The sequence below is a fragment of the Podarcis vaucheri genome (assembly GCF_965113315.1).
Source record: "Podarcis vaucheri genome assembly, chromosome: 4".
NCBI classification, from domain to species: domain Eukaryota; kingdom Metazoa; phylum Chordata; class Lepidosauria; order Squamata; family Lacertidae; genus Podarcis; species Podarcis vaucheri.
The window spans coordinates 83,780,382-83,795,561 of NC_138762.1; the positions used below are offsets into that span (position 1 = coordinate 83,780,382).

The following is a 15,180-nucleotide window of genomic DNA, read 5'->3' on the forward strand; positions in this document are numbered from 1 at the left end:
TGCTTGTCAGTTACTTGAGCAGGCATCAGCAATTTTGTGCTAAGGGAGGATTTTTCTACCCAAATTTAGCCTCCACAGCAATATTTTCTCTTGAAAATAGGCATCAAGTTGCAGCAAAACCTATTAAAGGTTTTCTCAGCGACAAAGCACCAAATTTGATTTAATTTAAAACATGCTTGTTGTGTGAGCTCCAGATCAGTTTGCATCCTTGTTACCACTATTCTAGCTGCAGGTACATGGGAATCTTGTTCCCAGCAAAGCCCCCTTGCTACCAGCTATGACCAGCACTCATCCCTGCTGGCCTCTGTAGATCTAGTGGGCTAAATAGCTCCACTGGATGCTACACAGAAGGGCAGGGCAGGTGCCCATCTCTGCCCTAGCAGATCTGTGTGAGCTGATTGACCCAGGATGAGGCTAGACCCTCTGAGGCATCCGTCTGAGGCTGTTCCCACCTGCCCTGTTTTAACTAAACCGTAGTTAAAACAACCAAAACGTAACAAAATGAAGCAATATCTCTTGGGGTCTCTTAGCATTTCAACCTGCTTTCCACCTGGCAACACAGATGCGTCTCCAGATAGAGGTTAAGCGCACAATGGCAAAGTTTAGTCCAAATTAGTGTTTGGAAAAGAAAGTGGCAGGGGAATAGTGAGTCTTGAGAATTTCCTCCCCCACCCCCGTTTTTATCCCTATTAGCTGCTTTGAGCTGACCAACATCTGTTAAGACATGGTGTGCATCAAAGGCTGCCTTGTCAGTGCCAGTCCTTGCTGCTGATGGGTGATGATAGATGAAAAGAACACAGTGTGGTTTGGGAGCAACATAAAAGTGAGAGAAACAGACACAAGCGTCTTGCTGAATGTGAATGGCTGACTTGTGGCTGGTTGTTCCTAGATGTCTTGCGGGGTAATTGGTTTGTCAAAAGTTCAGTCAACAGTCAAGTCTTTCAGTGCTGCAAACTGGTGATGGGACAATGATCGTTTTGAACTTAGATCTCTCTCGCTCTGTCTCTCCCCTCTGCCCCTTCCTTCCAACTTTATCCCTAGGTCCCAACTCAGATGGAAGCAAGGCTGGACATTCCAGTATCCTTGGTTCAGAGGTGGCCTTATTCGCAGGGATAGCTTCAGGGTCCATCATATTCCTCATCATCATCATAACTCTGGTGGTTCTATTGTTGAAGTATCGGCGGAGACACAGGAAGCATTCTCCCCAGCACACGACGACACTGTCACTTAGTACATTAGCCACCCCCAAACGCAGTGGGAACAACAATGGGTCTGAACCCAGTGACATTATCATTCCTCTGAGGACTGCAGATAGTGTCTTTTGCCCACACTATGAAAAAGTCAGCGGCGACTATGGACACCCAGTGTACATCGTTCAAGAAATGCCCCCTCAGAGCCCAGCAAACATTTATTACAAGGTCTGATGAACACTCAGCGCGGTACCTTTTTTGAAGCTCTCTCTCTCTGGTCAAAATGCTATCCGTGACGTGGGGTGGGGTGGGGTGGGGGGTTGTGATGAGCCCCTGCACTGGTTACTGGACCAGGTGCAGCGGAGGGAACGGCAAGCCCCACCCTGTGACAAGAGAGCCACGTTGAGATGGACAGCTTCCCTAGTCTGTAGAATTCCTGCCTTGGTGAACAAGCATTTACTTGGAAGCTGGAAGGATTTGCATAGAAGATACCTGCCCCCATTGCTGTACGTTCATCACCTCCGAAGCCATGTGCTGCTGGCATCCAGACACGTACGAAAAGCCCAGGGAAGATGGAGCAACTCATGGATGCTAATGGTTTTTAGGCGTTTGGGGAGGGAGTCGGAAGTCATCAAGCTTGAAATGCAGCCCTGTGACTTTGTGTGTACTCTTAAGAACTTGCGGATTTGTCATACAGACCTGCTTTTAAGTAAGACTTTTTAATCATCCTTCTTGCTTTTAGTCAATCCCTGATGCATTTTGCTTCAGCCGGGTAGCATTCTCCACACTAGCATTCATTCACACTCCTCAACCTACATCACTACTGTAAAGCATACAATTATTATTATTTTATTTTTGTCATTCCATACACCATCCGTTTGTGGTAGCAGCCTCACTTGAATGATTAGTGCTTTTGGGATGGGTGGGGAGGGGAGGGTAAAACCGGGCTTGCTTAATAAAGGAATCTTCCGTCCCGAAGCTAGCTTGTCAGCAGAGCCAAGAATATGAGGAGGAAGGGCTGATCGACTGTTGTTGCCTCTGGAATATCAACTGGGCCAAGCCAGACAATTTAGGCAGCGCAGCACTTTTGATATCTGGAGTTCTAGGAAGCAAGTTGGAACACACAGCAACACAAGCAGCTGAATAGGGTCTGCATTTGAAGGATGCCAAGGTTGTTCTCCAATAGCAATGTGCGGGAGAGAATAGTTCTCTCCCTTTAAAGTAGGACAAAGAGTGTAAGTAAATGGACGTGCCTGGGAGACAAGACAATAGTGATATATGAGGGCAGGACTGCTGGGGTACTTACTGTGCCAGCAATAAGATGTACAGCTTTGAACTAGCTGTAGCAAAATCTCGGTCTGCTTCAAATGACATTTCTTTTTCTTTCTTTCTTTCCTTCCTTTTTTTTTGAAAAAAAATAAAAAAGCAGACTCCGCTGCTACGCTTATCACATTTTAATTAATCACAGGACAGGGGAAAATTTGTTTAAGAAAACAGCAACATCTGACATAGAAAAAATCACATGCTTAACAGTCAAGAGGGCTATAATTCCATCACTTAAAAAAGAAAAAAAGCATTCACATCTCTGAATATTAATCAGGATTTTATTTTTCCTCCAATCAAGCCTTGTTTCTGGCAGTGCATTTGCAAGGGAGTCCTGTACTCCCGACACTGCTGCTATCTGGGGTATTCTCTTTCAGAGTTAAAGCACATATGGTAAACTGCTTACAGTCCGTAAAGATGCAATACATTTAGACACATGAGAGGGAGATGTAAGGTATGACTTATTTATAGTAGGTGTATAGAACCCAAGGAATATAAAGTAGCAGATTTTGTTATGATTACTAATATATATATCTATATATATATATCTAGAGAGAGAGAAAGATTGCACAGACTCTGCACCAGAAGATGTGAAGTTCATCTGTGGCAATGCATTCAATCTTAAATTGTCAGTCCTAAAGCAAAATGACTGGGCAAGCCTTCTTGGGGGAGGGGGGCAGCGAAAATAGCTTCACTCCAAAAAAGAACAATACTGAGAAAATAACAAAAGCCCTCTAAGCTGTCTTGCATAACTCATAGACTAGGAGAGACAAGCCCCAATATACCACAGAATTGGCGTAACTGCATCATGTATTTAACAACCGGATGTTCTGATGTGGGTTTTCTTTTTCTTTCTTTTTTCTGTGTTATGTCCCTGTTTTGTTCCCGCCCCTTTGCCTTACAAGATGGAGTCCATTCAGCTGGTCACAAAATACGGAGAGTTTCAGTTTAGAGTTTCTGCTTGAAGCATGGTTGCTTGTCCTCCTTCCCACCTCTTATACCCTGGGGGAGGGTGGAGGAGATCTACTTTTTTATGTGCTATGCAAAATAGATGTCTTTTCACATAGTCCTGTTACCATAGCAACAATTCACTTTCTGGACTGGAAAGAACATGTAACTACAGCATTTTAAGGTTCTCAAACCTCCACTGAGCACGTGCAAAAAAAAAAAAAAGTACTGTCATAGAAATGATTACTCTCTGTATTTCCTGAACCTGAAAATGATGTTGGTCCAAGGAGAAGCAAAGAGGAAGGGAGGGTGGAAGAGAATCATGGTTCTGTGGGAGGTTACCATGGTAACCAGCTACAATACAGATGTAGTTCTTTCCTAAAGCCTTCCTTTCTGTGAATCCATCCATGAAAGATTTTTTCTTGTAAGTCATTAAGATTTGATTTGGGGAGGTGGGAGGAGAGTTAATAGATGGGCCTGGGTTTTTTTTGTTTTTTTTGTTTTAATCAAGAGTATGTTTAGTTGGTTACATTCTGATCATGTACTAAACTTTGCGAGGGGGAAATATTGGATGAATCAGTGGAGGAGGAGAAGAAGAAGCAACAACCTGCAACCAGTTTTAGGGGGGTGAGGAACAAGGAAAAGAAGAGCCCTGCGTATCTGTGTTGTGTCTTGTGCAGAATAATGACAATCTTACCAACTGTTCCTTTTAGTTGGTGTTTGGTTCAGCTTTGAAAAGTTACTGTAAATGCCTTGCTTGTGTTACCCCTTGAATCACCTAACTTTTTGAAATTTACACCATCATGTCTAAAGAGTGAAGATGCTGTAAATAAGTTCAAGATTTACTGTATATGGATTTGGGGTGTTACAGTAGCCTTATTCACCTTTTTAAATAAATATAAAATAAAAATACACATGGAAACGAGAATAAACATCTTTTCTTAACCAGATTGTGTATATAGAGCAACATTGGTTTTTTAATAAAGTCTAAGCGAGATGTTTTGTATAAAATCTGACTTTTGCTATGTATTTAGCTACAGCTTGTTTAAAGGCCGTATCATTCCCCCTTTGCACAGTATCCAGGAAAAAAAAAAGATAAGGTATAAAAAAGGTTGCCAAATTGCTGCATATTTGTGCTGTAATTGTGTACCATGAATATTTATTTAAGAATTCCTTTTGTCCAGTTTGTAAGTAACACAGTATTATGCTTGAGTTATAAATAATTTTTTTCTCTCTTTTTTTAAAAAAAACCTAGAGTGTCATAGATTTGAAATCTGCTTTTGTTCTACATTGCAGTTAGCCCCTTCCAGAAAATGAAATCTATGAAAATTCACATTCCACATCTGTTTCAAACTGAATTTGCTCTTTAAAAAATAAAATATTTTTTTCCTATGGAAACAATGCCTTCTACGGATCTTATTTGGTCCCCCCCCCCCTTTCACCCACTTCAGTTTGGGCCATATCCGCTGGGAAGTTTGGAGACACCCAGTTCCACACCTCAGCCAGGATGAAGGAACCTTTACCAGCAAGAGTGTTACATTCCATTGTTATCAAATTTCCGAGTTCTGCATGCAAGCACGGCCTGGCCTGTGGGTGTCCTGAGCAGGGCGATGGATTTTATATTCCTTTTTGTACAGTACACTGCATTCTAGCTGTGCAAAAGTTAGATGCTACACCCAACCAAGCCACAAGCTTTATCATAGTTCAGGGACACATTCCAGCCAGGCAAGAGCAGGGCCAATGAGAACTCTGGTATGGAGAGATTTAGGGTGTTCCTGGGCTGGAAAATGAGGCTCAGGAGAGCTATATTTGGCTCCATGACCTGAGATTCCTTCTGCTGCATTTGGCTGATGAACTTACGGCATGAACCACACATCCTGTTGATTCCATCATTGTAATCAAGTTTGCAACATCTCTCATGGTGGCAACCACCTTACGATGGCATGCCTTTTAAGCCATATTTATAAAGCAAGCAGTTTTGCAAGTAGATAAATAGGTACCGCTCCAGCGGGAAGGTAAACGGCGTTTCCGTGCGCTGCTCTGGTTCGCCAGAAGTGGCTTAGTCATGCTGGCCACATGACCCAGAAGCTGTACGCCAGCTCCCTCGGTCAATAAAGCAAGATGAGTGCCGCAACCCCAGAGGCAGTCATGACTGGACCTAATGGTCAGGGATCCCTTCACCTTTACCCTTTACCTAGTCTTGCACTGTGTAGGTGCTTTGGTTATTCCTTTTGAAGTATATCACCAAGAACACATTTTTAAAATCTGAAACCATAGGAATGAACTCCTTGTTTTCCTTTTTTTATTTATTCTCACTGATCTGGATCTAGTGTGTGCACAAAGCAACCCAGAGGGCAGAGCCTTACACTTTGGAGATATGCTGCTCTTTCTGTTGGTGGACGTTTTCATAGCTGGGGTTTACCAGTGGTCTCAGCTGCCAGTCCACTTGTGTGCGATAGTCATACAAGTAGATCTCAAGGAATCCTTGACTTCTCTGTTGTGCAGCTTGACAAAGAATCTTAACTCCAGGTTCAACCACTTCATTCTGTATTGATTCACCAATGCTTATCTTCTCATTCTTGGGGAAAATGAGAATATTAGAATTTTTCAGCAACCATTCTAGAAATCTTTAGAATTGTTACTGCAGCCTATTCAGTAGTTGGTCCCATTGACCCTTGCCTCTAGGCTGGCTGGTTTCTAGCCACAAAGGAGCAGACAATGGTACTTGAAGAAAATGGTGGGCAGTATCTTCTGCTTGATTGATGCTTAATACCTTCCCCTGTTAATGAATGGTGTCCAGATTTGTCCCACTAAACACTTATGGAGTAGAATGTATCTAATGCAGACTTAGTCCTAATTTCAGCCACTGCTGAAGGCTCAGTCCTTGTTAGGGAATCTTCGAACCAAACAGAACTTAAGTAAGTTCATACTTGAGGAAATTTGTGATGTCTCATTTTCTTTGAATCCCAAGCACAGAATGGAAGCACCCACATGAATTCAGCTGATTGCTTTTTGGAGATAAATGAACATTTTCATTTCATTATGATACCTCAGACACACCGAAGCTATCCAGCATCATATAAATCTCTGGCAATCATCACACAGAGAGTTTGATTTGGGTGGAATCAGCCTATGCTAATTCCATGCTAATACCTATAATTCCATTTATATGTATTTTCACCGTCCACTTAGGCACTTGTTTGCCTCTATAGCATTTGCATATCCTGCATATTTTAGCTTCTGCTACACACTGCACTGTTTAAAACTCATTAAGTCTATGATTGAAATGGAATTTGAATCCTGATCTCCCAATGCCTCAGGGTATGGCTGTTCACTAGACTACATGGGCCTTGCAGTATGTTCAAGTCCCTTGTATTTTCATGTACATCCCGTGTGATTTCAAAGATCACACAATCCTTTCATTCAGCAAAACATGCTTAGAGATGTGAAAGTTTTCAGCATGGAGCTGGTTGAACTGTATCAGGGAATGTGGCTTAAATTATGCATTTGCAGACATGACAGGATTATTGGCTAGAATAATGAGAATCTGAGCCCACTGATAAGATGGCTACAATATTGCTTGGATTCTGGACTGTGAAACTCAACAGGACTGTAATTCAGTGGTAAACCACATACTTTGCATGTAGAGGTCATTAGTTCAATGGCATCTCCGGGTAGGGTTGAGAAAGAAAGACCTGGATAACCACGGCCAGTCTTTGGGGGCAACCCTCAGCTACACTGACTTTGTAGAATCATAGTTCGAAGAGACCGCAAGGGTCATCTCGTCCAACCAATGCAGGAATCCTTTTGCCCAATGTGGGGCTTGAACTCGCAACCTTAAGATTAAGAGTCTCATGCTCTGCCAACTGGGCTACCCCACAGTCTCCCCATATTCCCAAGCCAAGTATTCTCAAGTAACTGCAACCAGCACTCTGCAGAAGCTATTCACCTTTCAGAAAACATACCCAGCATAAAGCTGGCTGACTTACAACCCATGTTTTATAACTTGAAGGGAAAGATGTACTTGCATTTTAAACTGCTGCTGACATGGCACTATTAATTATCAAATGAGAACAAAAGCAGAATTTACTACCTCATTATGAAGCTTGTTTCTCTAGCATGAGCCTGGGCTGAATCAATAGGCTCTAAGTGGAAAATAAAATGATAATGCACAGTTGTGATCTACCCTGAAAGGAGCAAGAATCTATTAAAGGAAGGAACAAGCAGCTCACAGATTGTGCAGAAGATGTGCAACCTGGTATGTTAAAAAGAAAATTAAGGGAAACATGGTGTTGCCTCAATATAAATGATTTCCCCCCTCCCCCCAGTGAGCACCCTGACTGCCTGCTTGCTATAGCTCTTGAACCTTTCTTTCTATGCTGTAGTTTTTTTGGTGGAAAGGCTTATTGATTTGGGGCCTAGCCATGGAACTGTACTAAAGAAGACCGGGAACTATAACTTAAATAGAGACATATCTCCTTAGCCAAATGACATACGACTGGTGAACAATGAATCGAGAGGTCTGCACTAATAAAGTCAAACAGTGCATCCATCAGGGATTCTCTTTGTTTTCCAACATACACCAATGACATTTTTATTGCTTCAGTCCAAGGCACAAGCTACCATAAGCAACGCGCACCGTGTGAGATGGACTAGCAAACCAAAGCTGCGGGAACTGGTGTGATTGGGGTTCTTGGTTGTCCCTGACCCAAACCACAGTATATGAAACTGAGTACGCTCCTGTAAGCACAGAGGGGAAGACTTAAAACTATTTCCCACGAACTGGATATTGCTAGTTTGACTTTGGACCTAGGAAAGACATTAGTAACTCTAGTGGTTCCTGACCTAGGGATCTAGCCTCTTGTCATTCAAGCCCTGAGCTTGATTACAACAATGTGCCTTGTGTTGGGCCAGTGCCGGATTTATGTATAAGCTAAACAAGCTATAGCCCTGCTCTCTTGGGCCTCCCCAAAAAATTTAAAGGGAAAAAAACCCCTGGATGTACATTTCCAAAATATAAGATAAAAAAACAAAATGGCTTTAGATACCTATTAGGTCCATAAATTACCATATAGCATATATTCAACATAAAAAACAGTGACAATTTGTTGTTGACAAAGGACAGCTGGACATATAAAGGGCCCCATTGCCTTCAGTACATTAGGGCCTCATCAAGCCTAAATCCGGCCCTGTGTGGGGCTACCCTTGAGAGCTGTTCAAACACTTTGGCTGGCAATGTGATGTTTTACTAGAGGAAGCTGCAGGGAGCACACAGATTCACTAGTGCTGACTTAAAGTCTTAAGTAGTGTCTGAACCCCAGTTATATTCTCTTCCTCCTTGCCCCAAATTTCTCTTTGTGGTGGTGCCTTTCTAATCTACCTCCTGGGAAGGCTCAAGTTCTTGGAGGACTTTTAGAAGATTGGTGAAAAACCTTCTGTTCCATGAGGTCTTTGGGATTGCAGACTGAGCTAAATATACAATATCCTGCTGCTGACTTTCTGTGTTGTTTTTATCGCATTTCACACCATCATGGTTTTTTAAAAAATAAAAATTAAGAGTGATTATGACAGTCACCTTCATCATTTGCCAACTTGTTTCTGGGCTCAGTTCAAGGTTCTGGCTTTGACTTTTAAAATGCTAAACCAGGAGCTACTTCTGAGGCCCTTCTCTCTATGTCTCTGGTGACAGGTGTATGGTAGCTGAGTATGAGAAACAAAGGCTTTTCGGTAGTCACAACCTCCTCTCAGACTCCATCAGTTTCCTTCTTTTCTTGAAACACTCTCCTGCCTTTTCACCACCCAAACCCTCAGCTTTCTTCTTTTGGGATAGAAGACTCTGACAATCACATGGGACATGACTTGTGAAACATATTCTATTGTGAAGGGTTATTACGAACTTGCGTTCAAACCTTTCTTAATTTGTGGAGTTCTCTGTGAACAGATTTTGTAAGTGCCAATGTCTCCTGCTGTTGATAATGCTTGTTAGATGGTTTCCTAAATATTTGGTCGCATAGGCTGAAATTTGGCTATCTTTCCAGCAGTGGTTTTTTTAGGCTGCATATTTTCTACTTAAGCAGATTGAGAATAAAGGTGGCATTTTTTTTAGTACTTCCCTGAGGAAGAACAAGTAGCTCAAAACTTCTATATATTGGACATCTTATAATAAATATATCTGCATGTTGTACAACCGTGGGTATTTATATTCTTCTTTCTCCCCCTGTGCATCAAAAGAAATCTGCACTTTAAAAAGATTGATTGGGATATGTTTCCCAAACAGCTTTCAAGTCTTAACATTTGCAGAGATCTAGATAGAGATTGAGATATAGATCAGATTGGATCATCCTGCAAAGCCTATGAAGAATTTTTACTGCACTACAGCTACCTGATAAGAAATCTGAAGAGGCAACAGTAAGGATCTTATCTCTTAACAGAAGGCTAGAGGCTGCTTGCCAAATGATTACACACACACACTGCTTTGTTTCCACGTAGGGTTCATCCAGACTTTCACTTGTCCCACCACTTTCCCTAGGGAAAATCTGATCTTTACCTCAACATTGGCGTAGCCACGATTTGTGTTGGGGGGGGGGGCGGGCGGCAGGATGCCCACCTGTCATCATCCTCTGTCTGGCTCTGTCCATCGCTCAGTCAGGTCGCCAGTCCCTTCGCTAGAATGTGCCACAACATCACCCAAGTGACCTCAGTGAGCTTTTTCAAATATTCTGATGATTTCTACTTTTATTTATTTATTTGATTTAGGGGGTGGCAGCTGCCCCCCCCCACCTACCATACCCTCAAATATTTAGCACACCCACCCACACATCATGATTCGCGATATATTTCCAGGTTGAAAATTATGAAACTGATACCACAATATGGACTTCAAAATAGTTTGGAAGGCAATATATCACCCAGCCCTAATTTTTCCTACCCCGTTTTCTGTCCTGGGCAGCGTAATCTTTATCAATACTTCTTCATCTTGCCTGGCTGGGGTTAGGATTGCTCTGTAAATGTGTACCCCAAACGTCTGAGCCATTTCTTATGAGGGAGCAATCTCTAGGCAGGACAGGGAATAATAATTAATTTGTTTCAAATAAATAATAATAATAATGTTTGTTTATTTATATCCTGTCCTTCCCAGCCGAAGCCGGGCTCAGAGCAGCTAACAACAGTAAAATATGTTTTATTATTTATTATGACTTTGAAATACAGACTGAATTGAAAAGAGGCACACGCCAAAGCCTGTTTTCCCCAGGTGAGTCAGCTCACTTTCATGCTTTGCATGATAGTCATAGAATCACCTGCTGCAAATCTCACCTCTAGTCTGTTGCTTCAGACCTGGAACCCTGCAGCCCTTCAACTAACATCAGCCCCAACCAGCAGGGAAAATTATCAGGGATGATGAGAGTCTCGCTCTGAAAGCATCTCACCTACCTTTATATATTTATTTGTTCAGAGTCCGCCTTCTTAACAACATCTTTTAAAGTACAGTGGTACTCTGAACGGCTTAGCTGTCAAACAAATTGGCTCCGGAATGCCCAATATTCTGGTTTGCGAACGTTTTTCGGAAGCCAAACATCCGGCACGGCTTCCATGGCTTCCGATTGAGTGCAGGAAGCTCCTGCAGCCAATTGTAAGCCGTGCCTTGGTTTTTGAATGGTTTTGGGAGTCGAACGAACTCCCGGAACAGATTCAGTTTGAGAACCAAGGCACCACTGTATAAAACTGCGCTGAGGAGCAGTGAGGAGTTTTCTTTGAGACATCACGAAATGGCAGCCGAATCAGCCCTGTGCGCAGCCAGGATTTCTTCTGGAAATGTGTAGAGACTTTTTGTTTTAGCTCTAGAGCTTTAACCTGGAAAAGAAAGATTCCTTTGGGCTGAATGCACTGAAGGTGCTTTAAAACTAGGCTTAAAGTTCAAATAAAGCTTAATCTCGATTCACCCTGGACAGATCCACGCCATGAAAACACATTTATTCCTGCATTGCAGGGTTTGAGACTAGATGACCCTTCCAACTTTACAATTCCAAGAAAGTTCGACTTCCCATAAAGAATCCTGGGAACTGGAATTTGTTGAAGATGCTGGGAACGGTTGCTCTATGAGTTCCCAGGGTTCTTTGGGGGAAGTCATGTGCTTTAAACGATTGGTGTGGATCTGTAGCACCCTGCTTGTGGTTAACGCTTAGCTGGAATGAAATATTCAACGCAGCAATAGAGAAATTAAAATAATAATTTATTTGTCAGACAAATAAATGAGAGACACAGTGGTATATGGTTACCAATGCTCTGCCTTTCCAGCCCTGATGGCCAGCACTTGCTTAAACAGGGGCCCTTAAACAGGAAGATAAACAGCTGCCAGAGCACCCAGCTGGTTTATGCCTGGCATGAGAGAATGAGAGATACAAACATTTACAAATATATATTTTTAAGCTCATTTTAAAAATGCAGGTCTTCATCAGATGCCTCAGATCTGCACGACAACTTTGGTAGAAATCAAAAAGTGAGCCCAGATGAGACTAGAACCTGAGGTGCTCTTAGTGTGTTGTGCATTTGTCAGGTAGTCACCAGCAATGGGATTATTTTGCCAGTGTGGTGTAGTGGTTAAGAGCAGTGGACTCGTAATCTGGTGAACCGGGTTCAATTCCCCGCTCCTCCACATGCAGCTGCTGTGTGACCTTGGGCCAGTCACGCTTCTCTGAAGTCTCTCAGCCCCACTCACCTCACAGAATGTTTGTTGTGGGGGAGGAAGGGAAAGGAGAATGTTAGCCGTTTTGAGACTCCTTCGGGTAGTGATAAAGCGGGATATCAAATCCAAACTCAAACTCTTTTGTAACAGTGTGCCACGTTAACAATAAAATCCAAGCGTGCTTCTACAGAACACCAGCCAGTTCAGTTTGTGTTATTACGTGACTACATTTATACCAACGCACTGTCTGTTCTTTCAACTTAAATGCCTCTCCCCTTTCTCCCCATGTTGTCATCCTGCTTTACAGCAGTAGGTTATTTTATTTAGTCAATCCCCCCTTAGTGTAAATATTTTTAGGATAAAGCAGCAAGGGTCCTGTATGCCAAAAATGTACTAACACAAGCATTTTTATCCATTTCTCCATTGCATCTGGTAGAAACATGATGTTTATGCCATGTTTCTTCAACTCAGAGACAAAACATAAAATTTAAAAGGTGGCTTAAATTCAGCCGTTCCACTTTGCAGCCTTGGAAGGTCTTATATGCCTGTGGTGTTCTCACGATATGCTTGCAATTTTCAGTGACAAAAATTTGAAATCTGGCATGTTTTGAATATTTATACCTCTTAATGTTTTGCTAAATTCCATCCTCCAGTATCTTAAAAAGTGTTCTTCCCCTGCGAAAGGAGTTTCTATTTTTTCTGCCTTATTCTTGTCATGACAAGGTGGCTGTTATACTTTCCTGCAAAAAATTATCTAGCACTCTTAAAACAGTGCTAGTGCTGAACTGTGGACCTAGCAGTCTTTCAAATGACCACACAGAGAGTAGGAAACAGCTGAGGCATAGAGTCAAACAGGCCCAAATGAGCACCAGGATTGGCATACATGTCAGGGCTCACAATGGAACATCCTTCATTCTTCTTATATCTTTTTAAAAAATCATTGTCAGGGGGCACTTGGGCATATACTGCTGTCAAAGTGGCAGCGGCATGGACATTACATTCCTCACTCTCAGTATGGGGTCCTTTCTCAGAGTGAGAGATTGTGAGCAAGCATGGGATGTGGGTGGCGCTGTGGGTTAAACTACAGAGCCTAGGACTTGCCGATCGGAAAATCTGCAGTTTGAATCCCCGTGACGGGGTGAGCTCCCGTTGCTCACTCCCTGCTCCTGCCAACCTAGCAGTTTGAAAGCACCTCAAAGTGCAAGTAGATAAATAGGTACTGCTCCAGCAGGAAGGTAAACGGCTTTTCCGTGCGCTGCTCTGGTTCGCCAGAAGCGGCTTAGTCATGCTGGCCACATGACCCAGAAGCTGTACGCTGGCTCCCTCGTCCAATAAAGCGAGATGAGCACTGCAACCCCAGAGTCAGCCACGACTGGACCTAATGGTCAGGGGTCCCTTTACCTTTACTGTTTTACTTTACTATCTGCCGAAATATTCATAGGCCACACTTTCAAAAGAACACTGCAAGATGAAATAACAGCCTACCAAATTACAATAAGGTCAATAAAACTATCAGGGCAAATGCCAGTAAATACTGGTTGGTAAAAAGAAATATGTGCAACGCTGTCAAATTTACAATACACTTTAAACATCAAAAGATATGCACATGGGGCCATTTCCCTGTTTCAGAATGAATCATTTTCAGATAGGTTAGATGCTATAAGCAAAGTTGTTGGAAATGGAGACTCCTTGTTTTCAACAAGGAAAAACAACAACTCCACAGAGGTATAATGCTCAAAGCAAAACTAATGTGACATTATCTGGACACTTTTAATTACTGTTTTGCTTTTGCATTTTTCTACTGGAAAGAACCAGTTTGGCTAGATTAACAAGTAGGGTAGCTCTCTAGCAATTAGCACAAGTTTCAGAACAGCCTCCATGTGATACAGCACTCAGTGGAGGGGAAAATAGTACTATAGGAATTGAGAAGTGGTTTTGCTCTGGGAAAAGCATTCTTTGGAAAAGATACCCTAGCAACTATAAGAAACGAGAAGCAGTTGTGCTCTGTGGTAATCAAATGTGTTTTGTGGGGAAAGTACCTGTCAGGGGTTCAGAAGCAGAGACGCAGAGAAGGGTGGAAACAGAGAGCGAGGGGGAGGAAGCCGAAGGGAGAATGAGTGATGATGACGACCCGAGATCTCCAAGCCTAAGCAGTGAGTCAGAGGACTCCCAAAAGGGAGCCCCAGTGAGCAGAGCAAGGGGGGGATCCGGGGGGACACCCCAGGAGGAAGGGAACAGAGGAGATTCAGAGAGCAGCAGCTGGAAGTCGGGACCCACGCTCATAACTGAGGGCGGCAGCAGCTGGAAGTCGGGACCCACGCTCAAGACTGAGAGCAGCAGGGAGGAAGGTAGCCAGGCATCGGGTTCCGGAGGCTGTCAGCAGGAGGGAGGGCACGAGTCAGGGGTGGTCACGCCCTCCTCAGAGAGCGAGGCAACGGTTAAGAGGAAAGTAGAGAGTTGGGCGCGCGCGCCAAGTTCAAATGCAGCGGAAGCTGGAGCAGTAAGCAGCCCGGAGAGTGAGCCAGGTCCTAAAGCCCGCCGCAAGGAGGCAGAAGGATCAGGGGGGTCAGCGTCAGAGGAGAGTAGAAGGGAGGAGGCCCAGGGGGGCAGAAGGACCCAGAGACGTAGGGAGAGGCGAAGGAGGTGGAGCAAGGCTAGGGTATTAAGCTGGTGTGCAAGAGGCGGGGACTCAGACGGGTCTTCGCCGACCTAGAGCAGAAGGTGTAGAGCTGCACGCTGCAGTTCGGAAATGAAACCTGTAACTCAATAAAGACTCTTTTAAAGTGGACGCTGTGTGGCGTGGTCCTATGTGAGCTGGGACCTGGTAGCAGCTCTGACAGTAAGACCCGTCACATCAAAGCTTCAGAAACCTGAAACCTCGCAGCGGGAGCAGAAGCCGCTAGGGGAGGAAGAGGGGTGTCTGTAAGCGAGCTCACAAAGGTTAGCAAGATGACGGAAGAACAGAGGATCTCCGCGCTGCAAGAGGCAGTGACCCAGTTGTCCTCAGAGGTATTGGCTTCCAAGAAACGGGAGGAG

General features: G+C 43.5%; 1 protein-coding gene across 3 annotated transcripts in view; it reads left to right on the plus strand.

Moving 5' to 3' along the window:
- The window catches only part of EFNB2 (ephrin B2), a 54,731-nt gene extending 49,869 nt beyond the window's left edge, over nucleotides 1–4,862 (plus strand). For all 3 annotated transcript variants that reach the window (XM_082218827.1, XM_082218826.1, XM_082218828.1), the window contains one exon: nucleotides 1,042–4,862. In XM_082218827.1, the coding sequence (XP_082074953.1) occupies nucleotides 1,042–1,424 (383 nt within the window). In that variant the 3' untranslated portion in view covers nucleotides 1,425–4,862. The remainder of the gene's footprint in view (nucleotides 1–1,041) is intronic.
- Nucleotides 4,863–15,180: the final 10,318 nt, after the last annotated feature.